Below are 23,104 nucleotides of genomic sequence, written 5' to 3' on the forward strand. Positions count from 1 at the left end.
TGTGCATGTACATATGGTAGGGAATATAGGCAGGAAGTAAATGTTGAAATATAAAGCGTTTGCGCTATATAAGAAACTGTTAATAAAATAAATTAATAAGTTATCATATTGTTTCGTGTGTACGCACAATTTGATACACTCGTGAACACAGCTCTGACAGCTGTAAAAAAGCTCTATGATAGCCATGATCGCTCTAAAAACAAACAAAAAAAACACCTTCTTGTAAAGGGAAAACATTTATTTACACATTGCACTGAATGTTGCCATATTACTGTGGTCTTCGTGTACAAAAGCCCTTTATATGAAGCCACTTATGAGAAGATTCTGTCACGAGTTTTTATGGATTGATTTCACACACTTAAAGTGTAAAGTGTAAGCAATTACTGAGAGTTGAATACACTGGATGAACCCGTGAACGATGTCAGAACGCTTCTGGTATCGTTCCGTATGTATGCACCTTTAGATTATAGATAAGTACAACAATACCAACAGATGTGAAACTGAAGTCATGAAATTAAAATGCAGTATGATGACAGCGGCAGTAATTTTGATAACATACATACATATATCTCTCTCTCAAGACAAATGTTAAAAATAAATTACATAAAAGCACCCCAACAGATCATAGTAAGTATTTTACCCTTATCTCTAATCCTAACCCACAGCATAACACACCCTCCTCTTTCCACAGCGTAACCCTAATCTCCTCACCCCTCCACTCCTCCTGTTAATTCCATTACTGCCTGCATATCAGTATTGCTGGTATCATCTTCAGGCAGGTATACATTAGACAGAGAGGTGAAAGTCAGGAGGGTCCTTCCTGCAACTCCCAAGGCCAGCAACACACAGTTGCTGGCCTTGGGAGTTGCAGGAAGAATCTTTATCACTGTATGCATAGCATCGCCAGGAGTTGTTTTTTTTATCTCCCTGAGGTCCGTCTCTCTGTCTCATTTATACCTGCCTGAATAGGATACCAGCCAAGGTGTTTTTGAGACTTCTATAGGAGGAGTTCCGGTACTTGTTTCCTAGCACGGCGCCCATCACATCGTATACTATACGACTAAATATGGTATACAATGGGATGCGATGCGACGCGATATTGTACGATAAAATATCGTATCGCATTGTATGCCATACAATGAGATGGTATACGATTTTTTATTGTACAACCATATGTTAAATGCCCCCCCATTGTCAACGCCACCCCGAAGCGTGGCGAGCGCAGCGAGCCTGCGAGGGGCGTCGGTACGCGTCCTCCGACCTTTTCATACCCCCACTATCCACGTCGGTGTGGAGCTGACTTTAGATAGTGTGGCGAGCGCAGCGAGCCACCGAGCCCAAAGCGTGGCAAGCCCCGCGAGGGGACGCGCAATACATGTAAAGTAATACGCGTCCGCTCGCAGCGGTTCAGGCTCGGAGGCTCGCTGCGCTGCGCTCACTATGCACGCCGACGTGCATAGTGGGGGTATGAAAAGGTCGCGTACCGCTGCGCTTCGGGTTGGTGTTGATCATGGGAGTGACGTTGACAATGGGGGGGGGGGCATTTAACATTGTAAGGACCCATCAGGGTGGTTGTACAATAAAAAAAATCTTATACCATCGCATGCATCATATGCGGCTATATGGCATGCGATGCGATCGCATAAGATGAAAATATTGGGCGCTGTGCTAGGAAACAAGTACCAGAGTTCCTTTTACGGAAAAGTCTCTATTTTATTGATTCTTGCTTTATTTCCCATGGTGGAACCAAGATATAGATTATCTTTGAAGTATTCTATTTCACAAATCCTTCATTCATGAGGCATTGACCTTGCCCCTGATGAAGTCCTAATGGATGAAACGTTTAGGGTTTTGCTTATCCCCATATTTAAAATTTATGAATAGATTATTTTTCTCAAAATGAAATACTTCTGTTAACCACCTGTGGATGAGCTTGTGCACACCATGTTTAAAGAGTATATGAACAAAGAAAAATAAATACAGAATTTTTTTAAACTGAAATTTTTCATTTAGTACATAAAGCAAATAATTATATTTACTACCTAGCAGCCTTGTTATCTATTATGCAGTAGCAAGTGGTTTTCCTCTTAATCCAGAAATTTATAGGAGTCAAACCTTCTTTTGAAGCAGTGTGGAAGAATATAAAAAACACGAACTTATTTTAAACTAATTTATAAGAATCAAGTTAAAGCTTCTTAAACATCACAAGTGGCCTGTAAAATGGTGGCAGCAAACAAATGAAAAATAAATGAACATATTGACCTATTTTTTCATTTACAGAACCTCTACTAGAAATAATGGGATTGTCATTGAGTTGCCCTTAAAATACACCCCAAGTTGAAACATATGTTGTGTGCAGTTAGTTACCTGTAGAAATCACAGTCATTGAAGAATTTAAGATGTTAACACCATCTTTTATCATCGGAGATTTACCAATGTCTCCATTGTCTGGTGGGAGAGATGAATGCAATGGCATTTCTTTCTGAAAATAAAAGGAAAAAACATTCACAGTACATACATTAGTACACTTTGTAATTTAAAACTGTATTATCTTTAAGCTTCAGCAAGGAGGACCCACTGATCCCTATTTCCCCCTTTAGGCCTTTTGGCTCTGAGGGGCTAGAGGAAGTAAACAGGCCCTTCTCCTTTTGCAGAGGGTCCATATGTACATACAGCACGCCCACTTTGCACGCTTCACTTTGCGCACTGGGTGATGGAGTCACGCACCTTGAGCTTCCAAAAGGTACACAAAAAAAAATATGATTTCAAGCAGTATTATCATTCGCATTGTTCATTTCATTAAAAACTTAAACCTTGCAGAACCAGGAGGCTTACATGCTGACATTTGTACTCCATATACACCAGAAGCAAGTTACCGGGTTAAAGCTTTTCAAACTGGGAATTTGCTGAATAATCCGGGTTTTCTTTGGTGTGAAAGGGTCAACCCGGGTCTTAAATTCCGGGTCGCCAACACTGCTCTTTACCAGGGTCGGCGACCCGGGATTTAAGACCAGTGTTGATTCTTTCACACCAAAGAAAAACCCAGGTTATTCAGAAAATACCCGGTTTGAAAAGCTTTAACTCGGTAATTTGCTTCTTGTGTAAATTTGGGTCAGACTGCACCAGGCAAAATGACCCAGCACTCAAAGGGATATTATTCCTGGAAAACCACTGATTCTTTTCACAGTCCTGACTGAGAATGCGGCAAGTAGAGTTTAATTAATTAAATAAGTGAGATAAAGGTGATATGATGCAACCAAACTATCGTGTTTCATGCCAACTACAATCCAGTACCCACAGAAAAAACTTAGAAAGGAGCATTTATAAAAGGGTTTCTTGCCAGAGAAGTGGAGAACACAGAGTATGTGCTGAAATGTTCCATAAGGGTGATGCAGTCCTTTTTCTTCATACATAGTTGAACTGTTACAGTCACACTTTGCGATTTGCATTAAAATATGCATGACAACTTTAACAATATCATCGTGATATCAGTGTGCACCCACTATATTGGGAACGATGTGTGCTTCCACGTATCGTTAGCGATAATACCTATTGGCTGACCATGCAGACAAATCTGACATCATCATCATCACTGGCTGCATGTTGAGCAAGGGTCTTGCTGATGTCACTGAATGATATAGTTAACATAATCATTCAGTGCTTAACCTGAGGATCATTTGTTTTCTGGCATTACCATTATAGTTAGTAATATCACCAGTGCCACATATCGTAGTGTGTAAAGGCCCACACACACTGGGCGACTTTGAGCTGAAAGTCACTCAAAACAGCATGTTTGAGCAGCTTTCAGCTCAAAGCCTCCCAGTGTGTATCTCCAGTGATGAGCAGTGAGCGCTGCTGCACGCTCATGCATCATCACTGGGAAAGCCGATCATCTACTGGTATTACAGATGAGCGGCTTTGAGGATGACTTTGCAAAAAAAAAAAACAGCTCTATTGATGTCCAACTTTATAGAGCAGTTGTGTGTGTGAGACTAGGTAACTGCTACAATTGCATACTGCTTTGGAAGAAAAATAGAAGACTCTTTTTTTGGGGCACTCATTGGAAAAAGTCCCAGGGTGTATTTTCTCCTTTGGCATCCGAGATGCACTTTTGTAAGAAACATTGGTTTGCCAAAGGAGTAAATACATGTTGGGACTTTTTCTAATGCACCCCCCCCCCCCAAAAAAAAAGTCTTATCTACCAACTTTTTTTTCTGACTCTGGGAGCACAGCCAACCATTTCAATTTTAGTGTGATGAGACCAGTCACATCCATTTCTTGAAAATAGGTGAAGTTGGTAATATCCAAATCTGAACCCCAAAATAACTGATAATTGAGGATCTTTTGGGCTAGAATATCTTGTGTGGAACAAAAAGTGTTTTGTCCACAATCACATCCTGGCCAGTAACAATTCCAATTTACGTCACATTCCGGTTGGTCTAAAAAAAACTGAATGCTTCCTGCTCTAAAAATACCATCAGAAGTGGAATCAGGTGTACATTTATTAAAGATGCACACCATTACATTGTCCAAGTTGCAAGAAAAGTCCAACATTATAATGTCCAACTTCAAGCGACTTTATCCCAGGTGCTAAAATTGGCCCCCAATTATATTCCAGCCTGTGTCTTTCTTCCATCATTTTATTGGAAAAAAAAAAAGTACAATATCATAGAGAATAGTACACAGAATATTCTCATACTGATTAAGTACCTGTATAGAAGATACTCCCCTTTCTTTTACTCCGTTGGTACACAAAAGAAATCATGAATTTTGCGATTGCTAAAATTACTATTAAATGTGGTTGCAGCTGATAGGTCAACTGTAATGACAGACAGTCATTAAGTCAACCACATGGTCAAAAGCTCGACATGCACACGTGAAAAACTCATGTTGACCTTTTCATTGTTGACCAATGGGTGGGAGAGATGAGAGGGTCAACAATAAACGTAAGTAAACATTACCTTATCTTCCCAAGAAATATCAATTCACTTTGGCTGCAATGTATCCAAAAAGAATAATTATTCTGTTAGACCATTTTTGACAAATTCGGGTAAATGTATTACACTCGTACAAGCCATACGAGTATAACGGTTTCATGCTTTACCAAGGCAATGCAAGAAGCCTCAGCGCTGAGATGTATGAACATCTGAGATGCTGAATTGAACTCTCCTCCATGCAGCAATCGCTGCCAGCCTAATGCTGAGACACTCTCTGCCCTCTGGCTGGCTAACTGGGCATGCATGAAAGCGTCGCAACATCTCCTGTGCAGCCTGGAGCTGGTAGATGCTGTAGCCTGGGACATTGCTGTCCCTGCTGCGGTGGATGGCCAAAACCTGCAGCTGTTGGTATTGATAGCTGCAATTGTCAGAACAGCTAGTGCCACTGACCATTCAAACATTGCCCCTTGCTATCGGCGTGCTATCCTGTAAATAGCCCCAATAATGACAGGGGCACTCGTCACCTTGGACAATTCTAATCCTTCATAAGTGAAGAAAAAGCAGCATCAGTGCATACAATGGTGCGGATATCGGTTCTCCAGGCTAACTGCCATTCTTACATTTGTTATTTGGGTACTTGTGTACTAGCACGGCGCCCTGATAATTAGTCGTCCGATTTTTTTTATCGAATCGCATCGCATGCCATACACCCGATGCAACGCGATTTTAACTCCTATTCGATATTAAATTGTATAAGCACCCTAATGGGTGCTTACAATGCTTAAATGCACCCCCAAGCCATCCCCCAAGTATAAACGTGAACCCGAAGCGTGGCGAGCGCAGCGAGCCCACGAGGGGCGGCGGTACGCGTCCTACGACCTTTTTCATACCCCCACTATCCACGTCGGTGTGGAGTTGAGAATAGAAAGTGTGGCGAGCGCAGCGAGCCACCGAGCCCAAAGCATGGCGAGCGCAGCGAGCCCCGCGAGGGGACGCGGATACCTGTGAAGGTATCCGCGTCCGCTCGCCACGCTTCGGGCTCGGTGGCTCACTGCGCTCGCCACACTTTCTATTCTCAACTCCACGCCGACGTGGATAGTGGGGGTATGAAAAGGTCGTAGGACGCGTACCGCCGCCCCTCGTGGGCTCGCCACGCTTCGGGTTCACGTTTATACTTGGGGGTGGCGTGGGGGTGCATTTAACCATTGTAACCACCCATTAGGGTGCTTATACAATTTATAATCGCATCACATCGCATTGTATGCCATAGACAATGGCATACAATTTTAAAATTGTATGCCATTGTACAACATCGGCCGATATCGCGTCGCATCGCATGCGATATGGTCTGCGATGCGATGGGCGCCATGCTAGTACACAAGTACCATTATTTGCTATTCCTTTAAAGGTTTAAAACATTATTGCTAGTATATTTTGTTACCTAAATATCACAGTAGTGCCAGCAACAAAACAAACAGAATAAAGGAGCCCATGCAGGCATGGATGCAGCTCACTCCACTGTTTGCTATTTTCCTGATTGTTTTGTGTGAATCCAATGTTGTTGGGTTAGTGCTAGTCTAGCCATAACATTTTCGCTTTTTCTTTAGCTTTGTGCTTTTCACAAAATGGAGGTTATTGAGCACTGAGGGCTCCACTTCATAGACCTTAATCTCTCTCCTTTTTTTTTTAAACCTAAATAACTATGTGATGTACTTATACAGTGCATATTTCCCATCCAATGCCATCTGCTCCATGTCCAAATCAATGACCTGAATGTGAATTCCAGTGTAGTAACAGCTGGGGAGCTGCAGATCACTGCCTTTTTCTGCAGTGTATGCTTTCACTAACAAGTTAAAAAGGGCAAACCTTCCACAAGAGTAAGGCCTGGTACACACCAGAACGATCCTGATTGTTAGTAGATCGTTAGCAGATTGTGTGATGCTCGCACGATCTGTTGGAGCCACACAATCTGCTAACGATCTGCATCCAATCTTATCCCAATCCGATCTGAGTCTGTATCCAGTTGAATGGATCTTTTAGGGGGGGTACACACCAGAACGATTAGGGCTCAATTCCATCAATCTGGATCCAATTCCGACCGATTGGATGCAGATTGTATGTAGATTGGGCATGTTTAGGTCCAATTCCGATCCGATTCCAATCCGATGCGCGTCCCCGCTGTCGTTTGGTCGTTTTACAGATCCTACCTGCTGCAGTGAGGATCTGTAAAAGATCCATTCAACTGGATACAGACTCAGATCGGATTGGGATCAGATTGGATGCAGATCGTTAGCAGATTGTGTGCACCCAACAGATCGTGCGAGCATCACACAATCTGCTAACAATCTACCTTCAATCAGGATCGTTCTGGTGTGTACCAGGCCTTACAGATCCTCACTGCAGCAGGTAGGATCTGTAAAACAACCAAATGACAGCGGGGACGCGCATCGGATTGGAATCGGATCGGAATTGGACCTAAACATGCCCAATCTACACACAATCTGCATCCAATCGGTCGGAATTGGATCCAGATTGATGGAATTGAGCCCTAATCGTTCTGGTGTGTACCCCCCCTAAAACCTGCAACCATTTAATTTCTAAAGCTGGGTACACACCTAAAGATGTATCTGTCCAATCTTTCTGGTGGGAACAAAAATTTGATAATGTATGGGAGCAAATTACAGTCAAATCACTTGTTCCCAAATGCTGGAAAATGGATAAAACATCCTTTGTTTGGATAAATTTATCCTTGTTTGGATAAATTTGTTAAATTATACACCTTTAACCAATTTGTCTGAATGACCATTGCCAAATTTTCAGAGATTGGAGCAAATAGTTGACTGTCCTTTGCTCCCATATATTACCAGATTATTGTTCCTGCCAGACAGATTAGACAGGTATCGCTTTAGGGGTATTACCAGCTTTAGTGAGTACAATATAAAAACAAAACAAAGTGAGGTACTTATGTATTATCTGGACTCCCATGTTAAATGCACCCCATTTTTTCATACCCCTACTATCCAACTACGCATGGAGTTGATTTTATATAGTGTGGCGAGCGCAGCGAGCCACCGTGCCCGAAGCGTGGTGAACGCAGCGAGCCCCGCGAGGGGACACGGTCTCATAAGAAAAACGGGAGTCCAGATATTACATAAGTACCCAAAGGGCTAATCACCTTTCTCCCCGGCTTCAGTCCCTTCTGTCTTCTTGTAAGGTTATCGGTATTTAGCACATTTCTTGCTAGTGTGGCAGAGGTTTTTGGACGCTTGCTGTTCCTCGGAGAAGTGGAAGCTTGTTCAGGTGGCTTATCAAGCATTGGTTTCCTTCCCCTCTGTGCCAGCACAGGCATTTGGGAACACTGCATGGACCGCCTGATCCCCTTCACAGGTGATGTGGAGACACTTGTGTTCTTTGCAACAGAAACTGCAGATGATTCAAAAGCAAAGAATATAATTGGCACAAGACATTTAGAAGTCTATTTTTTTTTGTACAGTGTAACTTTCTTATGCTTTAAAACCTTTACTTCGGAACCCGATATAAAATAAAATAAAAAGTGTATTACCAGTATACATACAGATATTAATGTTTATTTTACCACCAAAAAATGTATAGTATCAACACCTGGTCATATAACATACAGGTAGTGAACAAACAAAATGGACATATGGTTAAGCATGGGGACACCAAGCAAGCTGAAAACAAAACCTCCACATATGTATGGTTAAAGCATTAATAAACCAAATATTGGAGAATAAAAATGCTGGACTGCAAATGTTTTATATAAAATGACTAAGATGACTCCACAAAGAGACTATGAATGAGGAGCTGGCAGGAACAGAATGTATAATGTGATGTCATCATGAAACTCTGGGAGAAAGACCTCATCAGACAATAACTGGTCAGCATAGGTACATGCTAATTGATGGAAATAAGATGGGTATTTTTCAAAGCTTGGAGATGGAAAGTGGAGAGAGAAAGTACCAACGTATCAGTTTCCAATGATTATTTTACAGACAAAGTTTGCAAAATGAGTTAGGAGCAGCTTGGTTGGTACTTTATCTCTACATTTAATAAATATCATCCTAAGTGATCAATTTCACACCAAGCCACAGCATTTCCACTAGAAAGTATAATTAATTCTAGGATCTTCAAGAACTTATAGGATATACTGTTAACAATGTTAAAAACAGACATTTTCACCATCATTAGCCGGGCATAAGCTGGAGGACTACATTGTGACATAACATAGCTGCCTCCCTCCTGCACGTCCACAGAGATGCAAAGCCCCAATATCATGTGTATACAGGACATATTGGCCACATGTGATGGCCCAAAACACTTTTAAGTGCATTGGTGTCCACTAGTTGATGAACAGCAGCAGCACAAGGTTATAGGTCAGTCAAATAAGGTATTAACACATGATCAAACACTAGGAGACCATAAAGTGGCATAAACACGGGGTGAATGTAGCCCTATTTCTGACTAGATCGCTTAGAAATTAAGTACGGCTAAGCTCCGGTGTAAGCAACCCCCCCCCAAACAATGGACGCATAAATCTAGTAATCGCCATTGTTTGTTAATCAGAGAACATGGGATATTTCTCCATTCTTTTCATTGAATTATAACACAACCATCTAATTTCACTGCTTCTCCAACTTTATTTTCGTTCACAACACAAATGTACTCATGTTTCACATTTACCACCACAGATGTCACTTTCCTGTTTAATATTTAAAAGCATAGGCCTCTCAGGTTACATAAACTTTAAAAACATTATATATACACACACAGCATTAGTCATTACTAGTTGCGGCCTTGCTTTCATAGTAAAGCAAAACAAAAGTCTCAGTAAAGCTTATTCTATAATGAGTAAACGAACGAAGTAACCTACTTTGTCTAACTAGGTTTCATAGCTCCTAGTAAATGGTCCATGCTTAAAACATTGTAGATAGATTAATAATGTGAAAAGTGTAAGGTCAGCAGTGTTGTGTGGCAGGAAAAATACACTTAACATAATATCTACAGGAGTATTTCATTCCATCAGAACATAGGGCCTTATTCTGATCTGAGCTCAGTACAAATGTGTTCTTAAAATGGGCAAAACCATGTGCACTACAGGTGGGGCAGATGTAACATGTATAGAGAGAGTTAGGTTTGTGTGAGTTATTTTGTTTCTGTGCAGGGTAAATACTGGCTGCATTATTTTTACACTGCAATTTAGATTTCAGTTTCAGCACACCCCACCCAAATTTAATTCTCTTTGCACAGATTACATCTGCTCCACCTGCAGTGCACATGGTTTTGCCCATTTTAAGAACAAATTTGTACTGAGCTCAGATCAGAATAAGGCCCATAGTAATTTGCTAGATCCTGTGGCAATTTGAAATATAAGCCATAGCCAAAAGCAGATAGACACTTCTATGTAATATTATAATATCTTACATTCATTCATCATAAAAAGCTAATTTGCAAGGTGATTGTAGAATGCACCAACATCCTTAACAGCAACCACAATTTCAGAAAATCCTTGTAAATTCTAAGATCCCTCTCAGCCGGCCCCTAATGACGCATACATTGGGCATATATGCGCATTAGCCAATGAGAACCCATATCAGCTATCACTCTTGCAGCACTTCACCAGGATTGGCTCTTAACCAAGCCTGCGTGAAAGGCAAGAGCTTCTTATTAAGTTCCCATGAATACATTTACTTTCAAGTTGTGAATTTAGGCAGAATTTTTAAATCATTAATACTTTATTTTTTTTTTTTTATTGAAGGATTGTGGAAAAACAGGACCCCTTATTTCTGGCCACAAGTAGCCTATAACAATATTCGGTACTTGTGTAGTTTCACGGCGCCCGATATATCAATGCAATTTTTTACCTGTTCATAACCGCACTATGCATGGAGTTGATTTTATATAGTGTGGCGAGCACAGTAATCCGTGGGGCTCGCCACGCTTCGGGCTCGGTGGCCAGCTGCGCTCGCCACACTATATAAAATCAACTCCATGCTTAGTGGATAGTGGGGTTATGAACAGGTGAAAAAAATAACGCATAGGATCGCATCGATATAACGGCCGATAGATCGGGCGCCGTGAAACTACACAAGTAAAATTTAGACCTGGTAATTTGCTCTATTACACGTGTTTTTCGTCTGTGTGAAAGGTCAACCCGGATCTGAAACTTCGGATCTGCGAGCCTGGTCATTTGCAGGGTCAGAGACCCAGAGTTTAAGATCTGGATTGACCCTTTCACACAGAAAAATGACCTACTTCACCCAGGAATTTCATTTTCTGGTTACTATTTATTCTACTTTTTTTTTTCCTGAAAACCATGTAGAAACAGCAGTTTCGACAGGTATTAAGAATGAAGGTACATACACATGGAATGATTTGAAGGACTATGTGGGAGTTCCTGATCAATAGGAACGGCCAATTGTTCCGTGCATTGTTAACGATGCGCATACATGCCGATCGCTAACGATTGTCTATGATCTTCCCTGCATACAGGAAGATCATACACCAATCCTTTGTGAAGTATATCAAATTGTTCTGTGTGTACGCAGGATGAACGATTTGATACACTCGAAAATATGTCATAATGCTTCCGACATTGTTTCATGTGTATGCAGGTAATTTAAACCTCCAGTGCAGGAAATATCAGCCAGATCACCTGCATTAGGTTAACGAATGCTGCGGACCGCCACATAATTAGTTACTTGAATGGAAAATGTGATAAAAGCCCAATTTATGGAGCTAAAGAAGGCTTTTATTGGAGGTTGGTTCATAAGTTATCTTCATATGGTATTAGCCAAGGTAAGTATTTTCACAAGAGGCGTATTCGATAACTTCCAAGCAGTCTGTACTGTATGTAGCGCTATGGCTGGTTTGTGGATCCCTTCAATTAAGTTTGCAGTCTATGGGCGAGATGCTGCAAAAAAAAAAAAAAAAAATGCTGTAAACACCATGTTTTCGGTGTTTTCACCGCATTTTAATATGCAGCAAAGCCCCACTGCCGGGGCATCACTGCGGGGGGGGGGGGGGGGTGGTGTTTACGCCAGTTCTAGATGGCGTAACTCCATAGAAGCCTATGGGAGGAGGAAGCGGAGCCAGGTAAGGGTCCATGGAGGCAGGGGGGACCCACTGCACATCGCCGGACACAACGCAAAGGACAGCTCTTATCGCATGAGCTGTCCTTTGCCTTAATAATCGCATATGTTAGTGCATATGCGATTATTAACTATGTGAATGCCAGAGATGTGCAGCCCCATTTATTAGAGAGGCTAGCTATGCTTGTGGGGGATAGGGGAGAAGACCACACTCCATTTTATATATTTTTTTTTTTTATTTTAACCTTTACACACTTTGACAGACAGAAGCATGCACAGATCTCACTGATCTGTGCATGCTTCTGTCAAACTCACCTGCCAAAACCAGGTCTATTTTTTGCCGATTTTTTATTCATTTTGAGAAGTCACACCCTATTACATTTGCGATTTCTAATCACACACTATTTACATGTGCCATTTTCGGACAACGGTGCGATTTTTGCAGCAAAAAAAAAAAAACCTATTTGCACCCTCTTTCATTTACCCCCTACACGTCATTAGTCTTTTTGTATTTCTAAAACTGGACATACTAGCCTATATATGCATATTTTGAGAATTCATAAGAAATGCTGTAAATTTATGGTAGACATTTATGTATTGAAGAAAAAAAAAAAATGAAGGTGCACGTCATCTTTACAAAACTAAAATAAATAAAATAGAAAAAGAGTCCACATCAATTTTGTCCACCACAAACAAGAACACAAAACAGCATGTTTTGGCAGGATATATGTAAAGTAGATGTAAACCATACTATATAATATATTTTCAAATACAAAATGTGAATAAAATAAATAAATAAAAATCTCCCCAGTAGAATTCTGCAATACTGGCTCCAGTTCAATGAATGGAAGTACTACAATAATAACTATAGATTGTTAATTACAGACAGGGCCGGATTAACAATGGGGCTGATGGAGCTACAGCTCCAGGCCCACTCTCTAAATAGGCCCATTTTGTAGCTGAGGGCCAGAGCTTTCCAATGAGCCCGGACCCGCATTGCTAGCCCTCCGGGAACCGGAGATACTGCTCGGTAAAACTAGAACGTTTTCCCCTCTTAGGATAACATGGGACCCGCTAATTCTGACCCCCACCCAGTTCCAACGGTTGCCAGTTCTCCCTCTGGCATCACAGAAGCTCGAGGTTGATCTCAATCCCAAATTGCTGGGCCTTCAATCTAATACCAAGCTGGTCCATATGGGTTCATTGGTTCTAGAGATATTGCGGATAAACTGATTTTTTCATTTCATTTTTTTCATTTCTGAAATGTAATTTCATGGCTGTTCATGTTTGAGGACAGATTTTTTTGGAACCAAACGGCCCAGTTTCACGGGACCAAAATCATTCGAAAAAACCCACATGTAAAAGGCTCAGTTGGTTCTGAAGATATAGATGGTTGTTTAAGGAGGAGGGGGGGGGGGGTTTCTCTCTCCATCACACCAGAAAATGCAGGGACTAGGCTGGTGTAAAATGGGCCAGCCCGGGAATGTCCCTGCATGATCCTGGGACCATATTCCCAGGTAAATCCCTGAATTTTGACTCAATCTGTGTGCCATTGTGTGAATTTTGGCTCAGTCGGTGTGAATTTTGGCACATTCCATGTGGCATTATGTGTAAGAGACAAGAACAGTATAAGGGGGTTACTATTGTGTTGCATGATTTGTATAAGGGGTATATGGTGTGGTAAACTTAGGTGGCCACATAAAAGGTGCTGAAATGTTGTCCAAGTTTCGGCTTTCAGTATTTTTTTTTATGACTGACCCCACAAGTATCTTAGGACATCGGCATCCTGCGGGTGCAGCTTTGGAGGGCACCTGCCAAAATATCTCCCTGCATTTTTCCTATGCCAGCCCGCTGCCTTTTCCAGGCATATATAATTAGTTGAAAGTATTTACACAAATAGAGACACACCCATGAGCAGATCACCCAACCAGAACACTGGTCACTCCCCCCACATTATTAAGTGCTGGCCACAAACCCTATTATTGCGCATAATAGGCCCTTGATCATTTTCAGCTCCAGGCATATTTAGACCTTAATCTGGCTCTGATTACAGATGATATCTATTTGTACATAAACACTCAGGACATACAACTAGACTGATTGATAGTATAATAAAATGTTCTCAAATATGAATTATTACTACTATTGGGAAGCATAACACAATAGAAGAGATAGTTATTCGCACAATAACCTAAATATGATCCTAATCAGCTTTGTACTCTGGTCCACCCTCACAAAAGATAATTTGTGGTGATGTGGGTACAGTCACTATAAGTACTATTTGTAGCAAAAGAAATCTTAAATCAGCAAATAAGTTCTACAATGCAGACCGGTTATAGCACATAACCTGATCACAAATGATGGATCCGTTCCGTACAGAACACAAGTGTGAGCAATAGAAGGACTTTAATTTCAGTTATATATCTACCTATGAAAACCAAACAATGAGGCAGCAGCAGGCAGTGTAGCGGTACTGTAGCAGGGGTTTGGTTTAGCTTCTTACCTTACAGATGTGCACATTAGCAGCGCCGTTCTGAGCGTCAGCTCTGCTGCTCACTTTCACCAGGACCAGACCCGAGCCGAGTCCTCCGCTCGCACACAAAGCCCCCTGCTGCCGGGTGCAGCCCCCAGAGGCGACAGCGAATGGCCTCTCAGAGATTTGCATGTGGTACTTGTGTTGGGGAGGGGTGAGAGCCGGTTGTGGGGGAGGGAGGGAGAGAATGTAAGGAAGAGGGGCTGCTACAGCACACAGGCTCACAGCGGTGATGATGATGATTGCCGGCTGCTGCTGCCAGTTGCAGTGACAGCGATGGTCAGTCACCTGCTGCTGCAGGCCCGGCCACCCTGCTGCGGGGCGAGGAGCAAAGGTTGAGCTGGGTCAGCGGAGAGATGAGGGCGGGGGAGAGCCAGGCCGGGGACGCAGCAGCAGCCAGCACTGGTGGGGTGTATGGAGGGGAAGAAGTCTCTTGAGAACTTGTTAGGGAAAACTATGAAACTTGCATTAGGACAAGCTAATCCCGTATTCTAGCTCTGCACCAATTGGAATCAAAGTGGCTTCTTTTGAGGAGCCCAAGTGCAAGTTTAAACAATTAAGAAAATAAATGTATTTCCTGGAAAACACGCTAATATAAATGGATGACGCAATAAGTACAGCTGATCATACAGTACTTCTCTAGAATAGTAAAATAGGAGGGGTTAGAGAAGGACCATATAGTATGTTGCTAGCCATTATCTGTATACTTATACTAGGTATGACCATCGATGATTCGAAATCATCGATTGTTCATGGCCGATGTTGAATACTTTTGCCATCGATGGGGGAGAACCAGATGGTTTCCCTCCATGGATGGAACAGCAAAATGATGTTTTGCTTTTTTTTTTCTTTCCCCAAAGTGCCGGGACAGCTCCGCCCCCCGACATCCGCGAAGTCCCGCCTCCGTGTTTTGATTGGCCCATAGGCCAATCAAACACAATGGATGACCATCGATATGTAAAAATATCGATGGTCATCCATTGCAAAGTTTAGCACTATCGATGGCCAGTTGCAGAATTGCCATCGATGGCAACGGCAACGATGGCCATCCCCAACTTATACTGTATATATGTTTTATTCATTCTTCCAGGAAAGGGGTAGCATTTTTAACAGGAACTGCGATACTATGGGTTTATCCAGGTTAAAATACATAGTTACAGCAAATTATGCAAAAGGTTACAAAAAACTAGTAAACACTGCTTTTTCATATTTCAATAACTATCTTGTAGAAACAATATTCCATTATGGTGTATTCGAATAGAAAAAAAGGGGTGTACACACTGTGCAATGTATTTTCGATTCGAGCCTGTTCGAGTCTAGACAAAATCGAACTTTGTGCACACTACTTATGCCAGATTTCAGGACTATAATAAAGAACACTAATGGATCATACACACGGGGTGATTAACACCCCATTTCTAAGCAATCTAACTAGATTGTTTATAAATGAAGCATGGATCACTCCGTGTGTATGGCCCCCAGCGATGCTCGCCCCCTTGCGTTGCTATTGCCCAACTAGATTTATATTGCAGGCATATAAATCTAGTCATCACCAGTGTTCTCAGGTTGATTCTGTTAACAACTACCTCTTTCAACAATAACTAGACATTTTTTTGTTTGTGATTATGTAGCAGCAGCACAAAATGAATCAAGATCAACTTTTAAATCCCTGGCAACAGATTAACTGTTCCGCAGTGTTATCTCCCGTAAATTGCAAATTGAGGACATTACTTCCATTTACATTACTAAAAATGTTGTACTATACCTTCTTATTTAAATTATGAAGGGTATTGGAAGCCACCTCAAAAATGTAATTTGCTTTGCGCCTTTATATACTCAAAAGAATCCTCTAACACAGGGGTGTCAAACTCAAATTCATCGGGGGCCGCATCAGCAGTTTGCTCACCCTCAAAGGGCCGCTGTATAATAATAATGCAATGACACCACAGGCTGCTCCTGCTGTATAATAATAATGCAATGACACCACAGGCTGCTCCTGCTGTATAATAATAATGCAATGACACCACAGGCTGCTCCCGCTGTATAATAATAATGCAATGACAGCACAGGCTGCTCCCGCTGTATAATAATAATGCAATGACAGCACAGGCTGCTCCCGCTGTATAATATAACAATAGTAATGCCATGACACAAATTATTATACAGGGGGAGCAGCCTGTGGTGTCATTGCATTATTATTATTATACAGAGGGAGCAGCCTGTGGTGTCATGGCATTACTTTTATATTATACAGGGGGAGCAGCCTGTGGTGTCATGGCATTATTATTATACAGGGAGAGCAGCCTGTGGTGTCATGGCATAATGCCATGACACCACAGGCTGCTCCCCCTGTACAATAATAATGACACCACAGGCTGCTCCCCCTGTATAATATAAAAGTAATACCATGACACCACCACCAGATATATTGTTTTTTTAATGTAACTTACTGTATTTTATTCCTCAGGCTCCTTTACTGCTGCTGCGGCTCCAGTCATTTCAATTCCACTCTCTGCACCGCGGCCTGTCCTGCTGCGGCCCCCCGACTCGGCCTGCCTTCCTCTCTGCAGACGCGTGGGTGGGAGGCGTCATCGTCATGACGTCCCCACCCAGCGTCTGCCACTGCCTCGATAAGAGGTAACAGGCTGCCGGGCCCTCCTCCACGTAGCCGTGGAGGCCATGTTCCTGTGGCCGCAGACATCTTAAAAGACCACAGGAACATGGCCGCCGGCAGTGCAAAAAAAACCTCTCAAAAAAGATCTTATAAAAGAGAATAAAAGGTGAAGGCTGGCGGCGGCTGCACGGGCCACATGACGAGGTCTGTCGGGCCGGATTTGGCCCACGGGCCTTGTGTTTGACACCCTGCTCTAACATAAGACATTGTTATAATTCACAGAAATGTCTCCACTCTTAATATAATTTAATATCCTGCATATTCCAATAAATCTTCACAGTACAGGCAGATATGCTATTGCTTTAAACCAGGCATGTCCAAACTGTGGCCCTCCAGCTGATGCGAAACTACACATCCCAGCATGCCTTGCCATAGTTTTAGCACTCCCTAATAACAAAACTGTTGCAAGGCATGATGGGACTTGAAGTTTCACAACAGCTGGAGGGCCATAGTTTGGACATGTCTGCTTTAAACAGTCCTTAAATAACTTAAGTGCGTTTCCATGTCAGCACTTTGCTAAGAGGTCACAAAATGCCACCCTGGCCTGCTAACATAGACCGCGTAGTGGATGGAGGTGCAGAGTCATATGGAAGATACATCTACTTAAGTTACCCCCAGGGATTGTTCAGGTATTGTTTACGTGTAATTGTACTACTTGAAAGCAAAAACCATTCCATTCTGTGTACTAGATCACACGGCAAAATGCTTTCAGTGTACTTGACAAAATCTTAAAACAAACCTAAAAAACATGCAATTTTCAGCACATTTTACAAAAAAATAATAAATTTGAATTTCCTGTTGCTTTTGATAACGGAGTCTGGAGCTCCAGGCTTGTCTACTGCCTCAGACAAACACTTAGCATTTCAAAGAGGAAACAACTTGTTTGAAATAATTCCCATCTCTACCGGACAGATAAATCTCTTAAAATGGGTGGTCTACCACAATGTCAGAATGTAGGGATTAAATAAGGTTTCCTTTACATGCTTGCTTCTTTTCTGGGTGATACAGCTCCACATTAATAATGTTAATTGCTGTGGAGAATGCTTTAAGGGGATGTTAACTAGAAGCACCATGAGAAAGCGGCTTTGGGTCAACCAGGCTAATTTTTAGAACATCTGTCTTTTCTCAACTGATCAGCAGAAGAGTTTGTTTTGAACTAATGGATGAATGGACTCTGAGCCTTACATTCCAAAAAAGGAAGAGTTGATTGCTAAATAAAAATACAACACAGGAGTTAAATAGAAATACCGCAAACTATTAAGGGGGTATTCAATCTGGTGCCCTGACAGTCAAAATCTTGGTCATTTTCGCCAGCTTCTGACCGTAATATGTATTCAAAGTACCAAGTTGAGTGTCTAAAAGTCCTGAAAATGGCCGCAATATGACCGAAAACGGTAGTGAATTCGACAATCCACGGCTGTTTCTGACAAAAACAGATTTTTTTTAAAGCCTTCAATGCCGTCATTAACGACCGCATCGAATAGGCGAGTGCCGAGATTTCCCGTCTGACAAAAAACTTTAATAGGGGCCAATTTATCAAGGTTTATTTCCAGTAAAATGTAGAAACTGCAGTCTCATCATAAATGTATGTATTCCTGCTAAATACTAATAGCTCAATGTAGTAGAGTTAACAGAAATTTCCATCAAAAGGCTAACTATAAGGTTGCAGATTGCCCTTGAAAGTAATAGGGTGACTGTGCTGATTGATCGGAATGATGCTAGATCACTCAGCATACAGCGCTGTAAAGCGATGTGTCAGCGATGTGTCAGCGATGTGTCAGCGATTTGTGCTGAGCGATCTGAGAACACTGACTGGTGATCTTAATAGATTTATCCTGCATGCAGGATCTTAAATTGCCCTGTGATAGCGATGTCCGGCCCTATCACTATGGCCGCTACACGAGGAGTGATGTAGGCTCATTTTCTAAGCAATCTACTCAAATTGCTTAGAAAATGGTCTGAAATTGCCCTGTGTGTAGGCCCCATAAGAAGGTCCATATTTGCTCTTGACATTAAACTACCGTATGCAGCGTTATTGACACAGCAAGAGAACTTGTTATATAAAGATTTAGATAAGCAGTGCTGTGAAATGGGAGACAAAATCTGAGCGAGGAAGTTAAGCCATCTCTGTTACTGCACATAGTTGCCTGAAATACAGGTTGACAAACCGTACATTATTCATTTAATCCTTAAAAGTAACCTTTTATTATGTTCTGCACTAAAAAATTCTAAGGAATAAAATTTGGCCTGCATGATAGCACGGTGATTAGAATTGCTACGTCATACACTTGGGGCCAGTGGCTTGATTCCAAACAGATAAAAATCCCAGTGTCTGCGCTTTTGTCTGTATAGAGTGCAATATGGCTTAGTCACCATTCCACACAATTTTTAATAAATGATTATTTAATGATTTGTAAAAAAAATCTCATTTATAAAACATATAAAAAAATACAATAAATAATTTTCACACAATATAAAATATTATTGAATATTAGATGGATAAATGGACAATGCTCATATAATTTAGGTGGCCACCTATTTGTGTTGGTTTATATGCAAGCTATAACATAATTAATGAAAAAAAATAAAAAAAAAATATAAAAAATATATATAGAAATAAATAATACGAAATACATATGCATAAAAATTATATAAGATAAAAATGAATGTCCCCGGGATTTATTCAAATTCCATATGTGAATATATGAATATAGATTGTCCACCAGGTTGCCAATAAACTACTCGGTCTCCAAGCGTATTTGGTTATTTAGCAGGGATAATATTTCTACATATGTGGTACTCACGGACTCCAGTAAATATTTTGTAGCAAGATGGAAAGAAGCAGGGAGACTGAGGGACGATTCCGTGAAGTGTTCACTGCCCCCAGTGCTGCTACCTGCTAATTTTCGGTGAATGCAAGATGAATTGCCAGGTAAGAGAACCACCTGAAAACCAGCAGTGTGATGTCAGTCCGGTACTGCTGCGTCTCTCACCCGCAGCAGTGGGTGGTCTCACCTCCGGCTAGTGCGGTGTGTCCGTGGGGCGTACTGTGCTGCGTCTCTCACCCGCTGCACAGTTGATGGTAACAACAAAGCTGGAACTCGGTGTCCGTGTAGTGGCCGCCTGTGTAATCGATGTCTCTGGCAGAATTGGCAGTGAGTACAAGCGTATGGGACAACAATGGTGGACTTCACAGGAAAAAGTAACTCCTCTCCACGGGTGCCAGGATCCTCTAACTAGTTTCGCTCCAATGTGAGCTTTTTCAAAGAGTACTGTTTTATAAATGAGATTTTTTTTACAAATCATTAAATAATCTTTTATTAAAAATTGTGTGCCATATTGCACTCTATACAAACAAAAGAGCAGACACTGGGATTTTTATCTCTCTTTGCTGTTCTATAGAAGGTAAACCCACATCTGTGTGGGGTAGTTTCCTTCTAACTAGGGCCCTTATTCTGATCGGTGCGGCCGGATCCGATTATGCGGCCAGGACCGTGCGTGCGAAACCCTGCGTTCCATACGGATCGCCAACTCCGTCCGTATGCGGTAAGAAGCTGGCCGAACGGACCGCACGTGTATTTTTCACGGAATACGCCTCCTCCATCTCAGGGAACCTCCCCCATCATTCGATGGTCGCAGACCATCGAATGCAGGACCGAGTGGTCCACCAGCTCCCGCAACCTCAGACCACACGGACATTTTTCCGTGCAAAAGCCGGGATCTGGGCGGGCAGCTGACATCCGACGATGTCATATGTCCGCCCCATACACGTGCGTCACGGCCGCATTACCATACGTACGCCCAGCGTTTGCATGGGAACGCCCATGAAACGCGGGGCGTATGCATATGGTAATGAGCCCAAATAGCCCTTCACGCCCCTCTCCACCCCCTGTTCGGAGTGTTCACATATCATGCGGGATTTGGCCGTACGCCCCGCTCGCACATGCGCAGAGACGCCTCTGCACATGCGCAGACACAAAACATCGGCGGGCCGAACGCACGCGGATATATCCGCACCGACCAGAATAAGGGCCCAGGTGTGATCGCACAGTTACACCACCCCGTCTGCAGCTGAAATCATACCAGGGAGTTTCTATTTTCATTTTTATTATTTATTTAAAATATTTATTTAAAAAAAAAAAAAAATTTCATATATTCACATTAAATGATACACAGCGCCTAAAATAGGAGGGTAACCTCAAGGAAGTTTTCCAAACAGGGCACTTTGCAAGCTGTATAGTTTGGTTTTCCCTGTGTATGATTTAGTTACCCCTTACTGGTAAATAACCTAGACTAATATGGCAGGGAATAATGCACAAACGTTCCTATACATTCCTACAGCACTCTGTAATGGTCGATGCTACATAAACAAAAAGATAATAGTTGACAGAATGCGCAGTGGTACACAAGGCCAAACAGCAGCTGCAATCTTAGTAATTATGAAAAGGTGGATATGCAAACAGTCCTATAGGGGATTATTTCCTCACTGATCGCAGGTAAATGCTTCGCCGGGGGGCTAAGTCAATTATCTCCGATAAACATGCGCAAGATGTGGCTAATCTCCGGCAAACTAATACACGAAAACTGCACCATCTTTGTGGGAAAAACTGTGCTGTTTCTCACATTCAGGTTTCACTGAACCTGTGTGTTTAATAAAATATTGGAGAAACATCAACAAACACTGTATTCATTGTATTTGCATTTGATACTGTTTAATAATAGGGGATGAAAGGTTTAAATTACAACTCTAATCCATGCACTCATTGGGGTTCTTTCAATGCAGCCAGTGAGGGAGTTAAAGGGCGGGGAATCGCAGAAAACAAGCGAGCCATATTCAACGTGGCAAACAGGGAGCCTGCTGCATTTAGCCGTGAGCCTCGCTGTTTAGTGGCCGCACACGTGGCAGGCGGTTAGTTGAACACTGAGCAGGAAGCCCTATTCGCTTTCACAGCTCGCAGAAAGCATTAATACACCCTAATATCTCACACATTGATTATTGCAATACCCTCTTTACCATAATTCCTAAAGGTGGGCATACATCGAGCCGATTTGGTCCGATTTCGGCCGATTGCGATCAATCGTCCCGTTAAATCGGACCAAATAGTTTCTTTAAGACATGGCGTTGGGTTCGATGCGTGGTCCCGTGGGGTCGGACCGGCGGGACATGAGATCCGTCGCAATCGGTGGTGGTAATCAGATCAGTGCTGGGGCGGGAGGCGGTGACCAGATCAGTGTCCACTGTCCAGCGCCGTAGGGGGCGGACAGCAGCCGTGGCAATTACAACTTTAAAATAACATGTCAAATGACTGCCCGGCTAATGATTGGCTGAGATAGAGCACTCTCCCTCCCTCTGCGGCCGCTGATTGGTTGAGAGTGCTCTCTCTCAGCCAATCATAACCCGGAGAGTCATTTGACATTATTTTAAAGATGTAATAGCCGCCGCTGCTGTCCTCCCGCTACGGCACTGGACAGTGAGTGGACACTGATGATCTGGTCACCGCTGCCCGCCCCAGCACTGATCTGATTAACGCTGCTGCCCCACTGCTTCCTCCCCAGCCGGCCACTCATTTGAGAGCCGCCGCACGCCCCCACTGCTCCTCGCCGCCCTGCAGCTCCCTGTTATTTTTTTTTTGCATGCGATTTATCACATGTAAAAATGGCACATCAAGTCCTAAATTGTATGTGAGCCTCCCGGGCGGCTCGGAGGAGAATTGGGTCCGACTTGTCCTTAGGACAAGTCGGCTCTATGTATAAGGGCCTTAAGAATAGACTCACCACTACAATCCATTTTGAATGCAGCTGCAAAGCTGATGTTCAACATCTGCTGACCCGCTCTGTCAGTCCCATCATT

At 42.4% G+C, this 23,104-nt stretch overlaps 1 protein-coding gene across 3 annotated transcripts in view; it reads right to left on the reverse strand.

Annotated features, from left to right (window-relative positions):
- The window catches only part of SCML2 (Scm polycomb group protein like 2), a 90,599-nt gene that overhangs the window by 18,803 nt on the left and 48,692 nt on the right, over positions 1-23,104 (reverse strand). For all 3 annotated transcript variants that reach the window (XM_083173970.1, XM_083173968.1, XM_083173969.1), the window contains exons 7-8: positions 8,113-8,360; positions 2,368-2,482 (exon numbers count right to left, since the gene is read on the reverse strand). In XM_083173970.1, the coding sequence (XP_083030096.1) occupies positions 2,368-2,482; positions 8,113-8,360 (363 nt within the window). The remainder of the gene's footprint in view (positions 1-2,367; positions 2,483-8,112; positions 8,361-23,104) is intronic.

Source organism: Crinia signifera, chromosome 2 (assembly GCF_055691185.1).
Source record: "Crinia signifera chromosome 2, ASM5569118v1, whole genome shotgun sequence".
NCBI lineage: Eukaryota > Metazoa > Chordata > Amphibia > Anura > Myobatrachidae > Crinia > Crinia signifera.